Source organism: Podarcis cretensis (assembly GCF_951804945.1).
Source record: "Podarcis cretensis genome assembly, chromosome: 3".
NCBI lineage: Eukaryota > Metazoa > Chordata > Lepidosauria > Squamata > Lacertidae > Podarcis > Podarcis cretensis.
The window spans coordinates 110,343,691-110,356,550 of record NC_137172.1 but is presented as its reverse complement, the minus strand read 5'-3'; the positions used below and the strand labels follow the sequence as shown (position 1 = coordinate 110,356,550).

The 12,860-nt window shown below is 40.4% G+C and overlaps 1 protein-coding gene across 5 annotated transcripts in view; it reads right to left on the bottom strand.

Annotated features, from left to right (window-relative positions):
- The window catches only part of TASP1 (taspase 1), a 71,213-nt gene that overhangs the window by 9,968 nt on the left and 48,385 nt on the right, over positions 1-12,860 (bottom strand). For all 5 annotated transcript variants that reach the window (XM_079969985.1, XM_079969984.1, XM_079969986.1 and 2 more), the window contains 2 exons: positions 10,330-10,440; positions 286-396 (listed from right to left, as the gene is read on the bottom strand). In XM_079969985.1, coding sequence (XP_079826111.1) covers positions 286-396; positions 10,330-10,440 — 222 coding nt within the window. The remainder of the gene's footprint in view (positions 1-285; positions 397-10,329; positions 10,441-12,860) is intronic.

Sequence of the window (12,860 nt, the reverse complement as noted above, 5' to 3'; positions counted from 1 at the left end):
AAGAAAAGAATAATTGGCAAAAACAGCTTTCTTCCTGCTTTCACTCATGGAAACCTTTCATGCAACAAGCAATCTTCTGCAAATGAAGGAACAAAACTGGAAACAGCCAATAGTAAAATTCTGACATTTAGACAGCTTTATGGGCTATAACTAATTGATATGAGTTGTAATTTGTTGACGTCCATTCATCTTCCCCCAGCTCTCACAAGTTGTAGTTAATGTAATATATCTAAATTAAAGAACTTAAAAATAAGATATTCAGTACAGCTTTCTTCACACACTTACCTAGTAGAGACTGCTTATCCTGTGGAGAGTTCGACTCTGCAGAACACCAACAAGATCGAAGAACTATCACACCTCCGAGAACACCATCCTCGTTGGCTAGAAAAGGTGAACCTGGGTAGAAATTTGGGGCGGGGGGGGGGGAGAAGAATGAAAATCGATTTTTTAAAAGTGCACTATATAGTACAAATTTGCCTCCATATGTTTTAAAACAAGTAGCATTTTTCTGTGTATCTGAGGAATCACTTGAGTATGCAAAAAATAAAATAAAAAATCTCCCTTGTCTGCTGGTGGTCCCATTTCTCTGTCCTTCACATCAAATTAGTTCTCATTAGAGGAAATGATAAAAGATACAATTCATGTTCAACCAGGAGCGTTTACTGCAAGACGCATGCTAATGCATGCGGTCATTATCTTCCCCAAGAGGCCAACATGTGTCTCCCATATGTAGAATCAACCACCTCGCTCCTGTCCAAGGTTGTGCAGTGCAGGTTACTCAGTACACATGTAAAGTTAAGAGCTTGTTTGTGTTCCGGTATACCCTGCACCATATAGGAAAGGGAGGGAGGATCCAATTAAGCCCTATAGCAGAGGTGGGGAATCTTTTCCAGCTCAAGGGTCACATTTTCTCCTGGGCAAACTTCTGGAGGCTGCAGGCAAGTGGTGGGCAAAGCCAGAGACAAAAGTGGGTGGAGATTCTTAACCTCTGTACACCAAGGAGTACTATATAGCACATTCGAGCCATAGAGAAGTCAGAGGTTTCTGCACACAAATCTCTCCACCCAGGCAAGCAACTGGCAGTAACACACATTCCAGCCATCTGACTGGGTTGCCCTAAGGCCATAGAGCAGGGCCATTGATGGGTATGGCCTCAGACAGAGGAGTGGCCTAGAAGACAGTATTAGGCCCAGGGGCTCCCTACAGAATCCCATCCCATACTGGCAGAGGCATGGATCACTCACTCAGATTGAAGCATTTCAGCCACTCTTCAAAGCATTTTGAAACATTCTTTTCTTGTGTTTTCAAAGAAGAATAAGCACGCTACCACTGAAGTGACAATAAACAGCAGGTCCTAAATTACTGGGACTTCTACGAGTTGCAGTACCCACTACTAAAGAAAGCTGGCCAAAGTCATTGCTGTTTGCATCCTGTGCTTTCCGTGCTGAGAAGCCCGTCAGAAACGTTGGCAAGAGAGCAGAAAACAACTGTCTGAAAAATGTTTCCTTTCAAATTCAAAACATGCTTTTTTGAAAAAAAGGTGCTATACCAGAAGCTGTAATTATTTTTAAATTAGCCAAATAAAACTTATGCATTCCCCTTTTGTGTGACTTGAAATTAATGTCATACGCTTTCAGAACGTGGAAAGTATTTTATGGTTTAAATATGACCTAAACATCTTAAGCCACAAGATTAAATGCAAATGTAACAAGTTAGTTAAGGCCAAAAAGTCTTTGATCACACATTTGCTAAACGTTTATTGCCCTAAATATCGAGCAACAACAGTGAAACACAACCATTTCATTTATTTTTACTTGAGAAAAACGTACGTTTTTGACAATTTTTTTAAACCTTGGACAAAGATGTGTTTTTTCATCATAAGGTCTTTGAGTACTCTGCACAAAGTTGGTACAAAACACTGAATGTAGATCCTGTGCAAAAGCTGCTGGAGGCCAAGAGGCCTTGAGCAGCAGCACTGTCTGAAACAGAGTTCAGTCTCTACACCCATCCCAAAAGAAGTGCTCAAGGATTTTGGTATCCATTCCACAGACTGTCACACTCTAGCAGAAAAGTTCCTGAGATTCCACAAATCAATTAGAATTAGTCAAGTAAAATCCTGAGCACTCTAAATATTAACACCGTAATTTTTTGTGGGGTGGGGTGAGGCTAGAAACATCAATCTAGGTGGCAGCCCAATCAAGTTGTTTAACTAGCCTGTCCCACTGATTTCTATGGGACTTTAAGTGCAACTAACTTTACTTGCTTTATGGATCACTATCAACAGATGTCCTTCCACTCATGGAAAGATTGCTTTATACCACACCAAAAAAGTGAAAACTTAGGGCCACACTACAAGTGACTGTCATATGGTTAGCCTGGGAGTGCAGGCTTTTTTTAAAAAAAGCAAGCACTTGGAGGGGGGAATTAACCTTTTGCTCCCTGCTACAACTCTAATCTGGAGCAGCCCCCCAACCTCTGCTATTTGCATGGGTAACAGTGCTTGTACTGGAGCCAATCTCTTCACCATGCGGGAAGAATGAGAGAGATTTTAAACTTCAAGCCTCTAGCTAGAACAACCAAAATGTGAGAAAGCACTGTTTGCTTCATGATTGCTGCAAGATATGTCTGCAGTACATAGCTGGGTAGCTAAGAATATGAAGGTAACATAACGTTAATCTTAGGGATATAGTTCAATCTATTTCACAAAGCCATGAGCTAATTACTACTCCAAGTAACAGCTACAATTAGTTTCTCCAATACCGGTGCTTAACTTTTGAGGAGCACAAATGTTTTGAGGAGGCAAAATGTTTAACTGATAAGCTGCCTTTCACAGATAAAAACTCAGCCGCTGAACAGAACCTAGGAACCAATGTGAGCCTGGCTCACAAACAGGAACTTTGAGGCCGGGCCTGACAAATAAGGAGTACTCCAGGCTCCAGGACCTTAAAAATGGGTGGGAAATATGATCTATCAAATGAACACAAAGACCCCAGGAAGCCCCTAACCTTCCCAAAAAGTATCTGAGAGACCTAGGAGATTCACAGTGATAGAATCATAGAACTGTAGAGTTGGAAGTGATCCTGAGGATCATCTATGTATCTGTCCCATACAGGGATTGAACCTGCAACCTTGGTGTTATCAGAACCACACTCTAACCGACTGAACTACCCAGGCATGTCTGACTTTTTCAAGGGACAATTTTTTTATGGCCGGCTTTATGAATCAATATGCCTGCCCACCCCTCCTCAAAAGCCAAAGAGGGAACTTACTCTGGTTACAATAATTTCGAGAAAGGCTGCAGCAGCCTGCTCATGGGCTTTCCCTTCATTCTGGATTTCTGAAGATTTAAATTTATCTAAACAGATTGCAGGTTCCACCCACCTTCAAAAACGTATTTTTGAATAATGCCCATCTGCCCCAGGATGACCATTGGTCAGAATGGATGGATATTGTAGTCCAACAAAGACTGGAGGGCATCAGGTTGGGGAAAGCTTTAAATACTAAAAACAGGAAGACTTCAAATACAATTTTTAACGTTAATTAACAATTCTGACATATAAATGGATAACATAACCAAGCTATCATGCTCTTTGCCATCTATCATGTTACTATTCCTTTGCTTATGCTCTAGGACGCAATGAATTTTAAACATGTTATTCCCAATTCTTTTTTAAAAGCAACATTTCCCCACCGTAACTATTTAATAACTAACATAGCTGAGTAACGTTAATTACTACATGAATTTTATTAGGTTCATATTCAATAAAGAAATTCCTGGGTCCTAACCTCATTCTTACTTATTCTAGTGCAATAAAGGAAACTTTGCAACATGTCATTTCCATACCAAAGCATCTTTACTGTGTAAGGGGAAAACATGTACCATGTGATGTGCGCCTACACGCATGTGAAATTACTTGAGACGCACCATCTCTTTCCTGGGAAGGCAAGGGGGTGTCAATAAAGGAAAATCCATTTGTGAAACATCTTGACACTTTCTGAATTTGGGTATTTGCTAATATAAATTGTGACTAGGAAGGTCTTGTAGCCAGGACCATCAAGTAAAAGAAGTAGCAGTAGTACTATGCAGAAAGTGAACAGCAGTTCAAGAATACTTGTCACTCCATTTTTCGAATTCACTGAAGTTTTTACTAGCAGTATTTTGAGACTTTGAAGTTTGAAATATAAATATTTCTACTACATTTCAAGCTGCATAGTAACACCTAAGCCTGTTCATAAATAAAGATTTACTCAAAAATACACACACATAGTAAACAGCAACCATGATTTGCATCAACAGGGTGGTCAGAGAGGAAATGTTACCCAGATTTGTGTTGGGGGGGGGGGGAACCCAACTCTAAACTTTTATTGAGAAGATTACATTATTTTCTGGAGGAAGGGATGCAGTAGATCTAGGCTCTGATCCAAAAAGGAACCTCATAAGCATGGATGGGCAAGAGTTTTTACTTTCTGTACACTTTTCATAATAGCAGCTAATGCTGCTGAAGAGATAGGCCAGTGTTCAGTTTAAAAGGCAGCCACCCTCCTCAGTAGTGAGTACCACTGTTGCTTTTTGTAACTGCGAATCATCTGTGTATGCTTTCAGTCTGGGGACAGGAGAAATGACCTGGAAGAGGGAGAAGAGAAGCAAGAGATGCTGATACCCACAGCATTCTCAAAATTTCTGATGTGCCCAAAGGTTCCAAAAGATGCAACATCTCTTGGGGACTCATTTGAGCCAAAAAGCAGCGTAGAAAATTGATGGCAAAAAAGCAAAACAAACCAGTAGTCCTAATGGTATCTCCAAGTCCTAAAGGAGCTCTAAAGGACAGCAGCCAAAATAATCCCCCCACCCCAATGGATCAGCACAGCTGTCGAAACAAGATCAGAATTTTGTTTCACCTGATTAGTTTCCACTTCATATTAACAGAAAATGAGTTCTTAGGTTTGATGCTGGTCTACATGTATCAATCAGTGCACACATAAAACCAGTTAATTTATTGTACTATTTGACTCCTTGGTATCTACCATCAAGAACAGACTGCATGCCATCCCATTTAGTTTTATTATTCTCACACACAGATAAATACAGGCGTCTCCTCACTTACGCACATTTTGACTCATGTGCGACCGCCTATATGCACAGTGCTGGGAAATAAAGCAAACAATTTAAACTGTAAAAAGGCACAAAAACGGCAAAAATGGTCCAAAAAGAGCAGGGAAACTGCAAAAATGACCCACAGCCAACCACTAGGAAGTCTACCTGTGAATCAGAGCCAGACCTTTCAGGGTACCAGTCTACCCCACCCTCCTTGCCGTTGTTTCCACATTGTCCTCTCCAGCGATGAGGAAGATTGAGAGCCGCCATTCAAGCCAGTCTGGTAAGTGCTGCTGCTTTTTAAAGGAGTTTTTTCATGAGGTTCCAGGCTTTTAGAGGGTGTTTACAGGCTTTTTAGATGGTGTTCCCCACTATTTAACATATACACGCAGTACCTGGGAACGTAACCCCTGCATAAGTGGGGAGACACCTGTATTCACATACAAATTGAGTTTTCTGTCATAACTTTATGAAACATGAATGTGGATCAACATACTGCAATATTAAATTGGATACGTAAGAAAAAGTGTTTTTCTTCTCTGCAGTGTCTGTTGTCAGTCTTAAAGGCTATACATTATACTGTATGTGCACAGGTACAAATATAACATCTGCAAAGCAGTATTTGTGCTAGAAACTGCTCAGAAATGTTTTCAACAGCCTCTACAGTGTCTGTAATGCAACAAATGCCAAAAGTAAGTCTAATAAATTTATACGGATCACCAGTTTAGTTTTCATTCTACAGAACTGTGTACACAAATACTTTCTTTTAAAGAAAAATCGTTGGCTAAATGTTATCAATTATCACACAAAAATATTGCCTTTATGCAACAGCAATATTTAGTTGGGACAACACACGGTTTAGATGGCATATGCTCAAGGGAGACAGATGATCATGCCAATAATTCTTTGGTACCAATCAGATTCCAAGGTTTTGTTTTGTTTGTTTTTTAGAACAGCTTTTAAACCAAGTTAGATGGAAACAATCCAAAAATTCAATAGACCTTTGGCTCCGCTTGCATGGCAACAAGCAATGGGGTACAGCAAGGAAGCTTTCAGTGGGTTTTGAGACCTACTTCACAGTACGCTTTGGCGAGGTGGGGGCTGGAACAGCCAGGTCTCCACTCAAAGGTTTTTCCTTTCCATGTTAATGATGTGAATGCATGTGTTACTGTTTCTAGGTCAGAACTGAAAACAAAGTGTACTTTTTAAACAAGACTTTATAGGGTTCTAACAAACCGCAGTGCCTAGGACTTGCTGATCGTATGGTCAGCGGTTCGAATCCCCGCGGCGGGGTGAGCTCCCGTCGTTCGGTCCCAGCTCCTGCCCACCTAGCAGTTCGAAAGCACCCCTAAGTGCAAGTAGATAAATAGGTACCGCTTTATAGGGGGAAGGTAAACGGCGTTTCCGTGTGCGGCACTGGTGCTGGCTCACCAGTGCAGCTTCGTCACGCTGGCCACGTGACCCGGAAGTGTCTTCGGACAGCGCTGGCCCCCGGCCTCTTAAGTGAGATGGGCGCACAACCCCAGAGTCGGTCACGACTGGCCCGTACGGGCAGGGGTACCTTTACCTTTAAAGTTCCATAATCAAAAGGCTTCAAGCTAGCTAATGAGTTTCATGGAGAAAAATGATGAAGGAATTTCCATTTTCCTTTTAAAAAACAATTCGCTTGCGTGCCCATGATAATGTTGGAAAGGATGCTTGGTTCTGCATGCATGTTTCAGTATGCCTGAAGTGCCACACTTACAATTTAAAAATCATTTTGTACTTTCAGAGTATATTGAAGAAATGAAAGCATTTTCTTCAACAAAAACAAACTCACTTGTTAGCTACTGTTAATTAGGTGTCCTGCACAGAAACAAATAATAATAACTTTCCCTGTCACTGGTTAACATTTCCCCCTTTTTTATATCATCAAGGAGGTGGTACAACAAAGGAAACAGGGTGAGCACTTCAGGATAGCAGAGAAAGCCAGTAAGAAGGTTTTGATTGACAGACCTAGACTAACACCCACACCATATATTTAAAGCAATCTCTTACCACTTTAACATTTGTAGCTTCACCCAAAGAATTGTAGGAACTGTAGCTTAAAAGTGCTGGGAACTGTAGCTCTGTGAGAGGGTGTCCTGGCTAGATGTCATCAACCAAAAGGAAAGGCTGCTACCCCAAAACTATATGGACCTTTGATAGGTCTGTTGCTCTCCTCAATGCTTCTCTAGGGCAATTTGGATTCTCCCCACACAGAATTACAGGGTGGGGCATCAACAGTGAGCTAGCTGATGGGACCTCCTTCCTTCTCTTGGTTAAAAAAAAGTATATCTGAAGGTAAAGGACTATTCAGAATGCTTCCATCTGTCTATGCCTGAGTAATGATGCCATGGGGACAGCAAGACAGCTGCTTCATTCTGGAGGTGGGGCATCCTTTTTGGCCACAGAAGCAGCCACCACAAAATGATAAAACTGCAAGGAGAAGATTCAAATAAATACTCCCTTTGCAAAACAATGCAAGCATTAAAAAACACACACGAAAAAACACCACTATCAGGTTTCCAAAGGTTTAAAAGTACTTTACATGCAATTCTACACATATTTCCATTGTTAGCTTCCCAATCTGCCTGCTTGCAAAACAGGATAAACATTCCACAAGCTGCATTCCACAAACTTGGCTGAATTTGAAAGGACTAGACGAGTTATAAAATCCACTGTTCTTTATGAAATATGCTTATGTATACAGAATACCATTTCCACTCTGCATCAGACCATTGTGTACATCATCCTACATCTTCATTAAACTATCTGTATAAAAAAATAAACAAACCAGGTATTCTACTGTTAACTCAATCATCATTTATGTCCTCTGCAGTGCTTGCTATAAATATCAGATGACAAAAGACCATCTGCCACTAATTCTGCCCATCACCTTTTTTTTAAAAAAAAAAATCCAGATGTTAAGTCAGGTATTCCTAAAGGTAAAGGTAAAGGTACCCCTGCCGTGGGTTAAAGCCTCAGTGCCTAGGGCTTGCCGATCGAAAGGTCGGCGGTTCGAATCCCTGCGGCGGGGTGCGCTCCCGCTGCTCGGTCCCAGCGCCTGCCAACCTAGCAGGTATTCCTAAGTGGGAAGAAATATTCCCAAGCCTCTGTAGATATCTGAATTATGAAAAAAAAGTTGGGGGGGGGGAGAGAAGGAACATCAACAGAAGTGTGGTGGAAAAAAGCTGTATTCAGCTGCACTTGAGGCTAATATTTTCAGTTCTGACTATCCTTTTCAGTTATTTCTTGCCGAGCTATTATTTCTCTAAAGATCTGTACTGTTATAGTAGACATTTTAATGTTAACATAAAGCATGCTACTTTTTAAAAAAAATTAAATTTGAGAACAAGTCATACTGTCATAAGAAGGCTATTAGCCTATTTTATTCACAGTTATTTCATAGGAGAGGGAAAACCTGCATCATACATTACACCTCAAGCAAACTTTTGTATCATTTAAAATCAACAGCAGGAAAGTTTTTAAGAAAAGAGCTATTCAGCATATGCCCAGTATTTTTGCATAACCTCTTAGGTGTACTTTTACAAAAAGTTAGCTGTGCCGATTCCGAGAAACGGCAGCTTTTAGCAAACCATATGCTGGGGTTTCAGGATTCTTTGGACCCAACACTGAAATATTCTGTCTCTAAAAAGTTCCCTTTCAACATTTCAGCTAAAACACAGTAGGGCTCCCCCCACCTTCACACAAGGTTATCAGCACAAAAAGGCATGTGTTGTACTTTAAAAAGGCTCTAAACATCCCTTTCATAAACATTCTTATAAAAATACAGTAGTGTTTTGTGAAGTAGTTACTGGGGAGGGAAACTATTCAGGATGTTGTTAAAATTACATCAAGGTCTTAATCAAGTTAAAGAGCCATTCACTTTTCCATTGTTTGTTTTGGTGACTAATGTGACAGAAGATAAACTATAGGTTAGGGCTATCTTAGATTTTGCAAAGAAGGCAGATTTCTTTTTTAGGAGCCCTCACATAAAACAAGAGCATTAATGTCCTTTTAATCATAAATATAACACATATTTCCAGGAATAATGAGAGCCAAGCCAAAACAAGATCATTCTAATTCAAACACTGCTACTATGACAAGAAATCTACTCAGTAATCCTCATTCTGTCAATTCTTGAAAGGGCTTTTTCTTGCCTAAAAACTAATGGCAAACTTTCAAGAGAGAAAGTGGCCCATATTTAGCAAGCTATCCCAAACGGAAAATAGTAGTACTAGTAGTCCTAATAGTTTAAGTCAACAAGACGTTGGTTGAAATGGTTTCATAGAAACATTCTTAATCCATATTTTCAACACATGCACACCATCCCTTCAACATAATCCATTACAACTTTTGGGTAAAATTCCATTTCTATATAGGGCTTAGGATTTTGTTGCGAACCTCTTACACATTCAACCACCTACACATTTTCATTTTCAAAAATCAACACAACAAAGCAGGTGGGATCAAAGAATCAGAAGGACAGCACAGAGGTAAAGGTATTGAAGTAAAAAAAAGTAGGAAACACAAAAGCCACCAAGATGTTCCTCAATATTGCCTATTTATATCTCTCTTTTATACTCTGATTTCATGTGTGTGTTATACACACTATAACTATCGGCTCGTGTCACAAGACCCCCTAACATACCAAAACTATTTCTGCTGCAACAGGTTTAAGACAAAAACAACAGAGTCTTCTGGAACTCTGAAGTTCAACCTCCCCGCCCTCTAATAGACTAGACTGCTATGCATTGAACAGGTATTAGTCCCCAAAAGCTAAAGCTCTAATCAAGGTGTTACTCTTCCCGGTGTCACAAGCCTCATTTTTTTTGCTGCAACAACAGCACAACATGGCTACACCTCTGGCAAGACTAACCTAACTTGCTCTATAAAACATTTACTAAAAACTGCCTGTGCAGAGTAAAAGGTTTAAGTGAAACTGCTTGCTCTGCAGATGTGAAGCAACACCTGTCTCCATCTAACACAGAAGGTGAACTCCATTAATGCCAATAACCAGCACTATGAAACACTGGCTTCTTGGTGTTTAAGGGAGCATAGGGACATTCTAAGAATACCCACTTGAAGCAACGCTAGGAAGTTTGTGAAGTGGAACACTGGTACAAGTGTCACTTTGGGGAGGATCAGAAGAGAAGTAGATAGACACCAGCTCTTAGCCACATCAAAGATCTGCTAACAAATCTTGTACTTACTAATAAACTTGTTTTGCATAGTTTCTAGTAGAGCCTGATGAGCATCTTCATTTTGCAAAGCACACGAACATTCTCTGGCCAATAAGGTCCGTACAAGGTGCTCCCCACAACCTATACAAAACATTAACAAGCATGGTTAACCTATATCTGTATGATTGGGGAAAGCACTAAACACAAATTTTGGGGGCAAATCATTGCAATATTGTCTCTGCGCAAATCCCAAGAAGGTTTCAGAAAGTAAAGACATATGAACAAAGCAGGAAAATAATGCAAAGGAAAAGAAAACATTTAAAAAGTGAAGGCATCAGTTTTATTCTTTATTAACTCGTATTTCACAATGACTTAGGATTCCACAGCACAGTGAAGGCTGTTGTGTCAAGTACAACCCAACAGGCTTACTTTCAAGAAAACGCCCACTTATTTAGGCCTCAAGTGCCAACGTACAAAGTGTTTGATAATCCTTCTCTCATCCATGCCTCCCCTAACGTCAAGTTAAGACCTTTTTTATCAATTAACTGTCAAGTCCAATTTATACAGACACTCAAGGAAGCATAGTTGTGCATCAGTTAAAGATATATCAGTTTTAGAAATACAGAAATCCTTTTGACGTCAGAATTTTCACAGATTGGTTAGGGGGACTGGTTAAGAACCAGTATAACTAAGTTTAAAGCAACATTTCTCTTCTCACTCACCTCAACCAGATGCCAGGAAAAGCCAATAATTGGAAAACCCTCCTATTCCCATTTTAAAGGGTTAAAAAGCTACACCCTAGGTCTGTACAGTGGAACCTTGGGTTGCGGACGTAATCCGTAACGGAGGCACGTCCACAACCCGCAGTGTTCATAACCTGCAGAGCCACGCCTGCGCACGCGCGTGACACGATTTAACACTTATGCGCATGCACAAGTGACGAAACCCGGAAGTAACCCTTTCCGGTACTTCCGGGTTTCCTGCGGTCCACAACCTGAAAACGCGTAACCCGAAGCATTTGTAACCCAAGGTACCACTGTACTTTAATGAAAGTAGGGCAGAACATTTTCCAGAATGGTGTCTGACTCAAGCACACCAGCAAGCACCTTTGCTTTGTCATTTCAATATATTTAAGTTATGATTTCTGTGATTTTTAAGACCACAGATGCTCCTAATTAACTTTATTCCCAATGCCGTTCTCAGGACAGAGGCTTCATTCAAGGTGGCAGATATTTTTCAGCATGAATACTGGTAACAACAATGATATCTGACTAACATGCTCAGTGCCTGTGGGGATAACTGTGCAACAATGGGCTCAGACAGAGTAAAGGTGAACCTGTTTCTCAAACTGAATGGAACAGACAGGGTCCCAGAAATTTAGTTAGCCGCAAACCTTGGATTCAGCAGTAAGAGTTTGCCAGCTGTAATACACCCAGTCCTTTTCACCTCCAAGTTTGTTGGCAGACTTCAAGGAATTCCAGAACACAGCTGGGCAGCAAAGACACACCCTCTGACTTTACCAGCCGATGGCAGATGAGCAGAAATATATTTTATGCTGATCATTTTTGCGCATTCTATCCATAAATGTACGGCTGGTAAAAAAAAACACCTGTATGCCACAGAAAACATGTGTGTTGTGGCTTCCTCCCTTGTAAATGCTCTACCTGAGCTATGACTAACTTCTATGCTTTGAAAACAAACCTTGCATAACGACTTATTTCTACCACACATGCAACACAGGAGTGTCTCTAAATACTGGCCTCACTCTCAGATTGCACCAAATCTGTGTCTGAACTATACCACTTCAGACTCCAAGTGCTCACGTAACTGAACTCTCTCTCCATACATAAAACTAGGGTCTAGACTTCCCAGACATCATTTTTGAATGGAGAATAATTCAGTTGTGTGAGCTGCCACCAGTATCCCAAAGTGTCTGCAGAACTGGATTGTCTACTTTCAATACAGTACTGCACTAATATGTTAGGAAAATATTTTTATTTGGCAAGGGACAAAAGAGAGAGAAAAGAAACATGCCTTTAAGTTAATTTGGCTGGGCTAAAAGGAGAACACACACCAAGATTGTTTAATCCCCATAAATTCAGCCAAAATCTCACTGTTCCAACTTACTTCTAGCCATTAAAATGGATTCAATGTGAAGGACTTGCACAATTCCAGAGAAAGACTCTGGAAATCCTTCCAGATATGACCATAAGGTATACATAAAGGATAAGAAACCACCAGGAGAAGTTACCCAGATTTGAAAGTGATCAGATGCTTTTGGAATGGTACCTGAATGAGATGTATTCAGGTCGCTCAAAACAGTTTATTTTTACCTGGCTTTCTTTCCTCCCCTCCCCTCTAGATTTCAAGTGCTCTGGGTTGGTTTACACCATATATTTGCTCTCATTTCAATCCTTTCAGCAAAACCTGTGAATTCAGTATTTGGCCTGTCATCTTACCAGTGTTATGACTGTTTGGCAAAGGCTGCAATCCTAGACACACATACCATAATGGGATTTTCTTTTTAAAAAATGTTTAGGATTATGCTGAAAGTTACATTA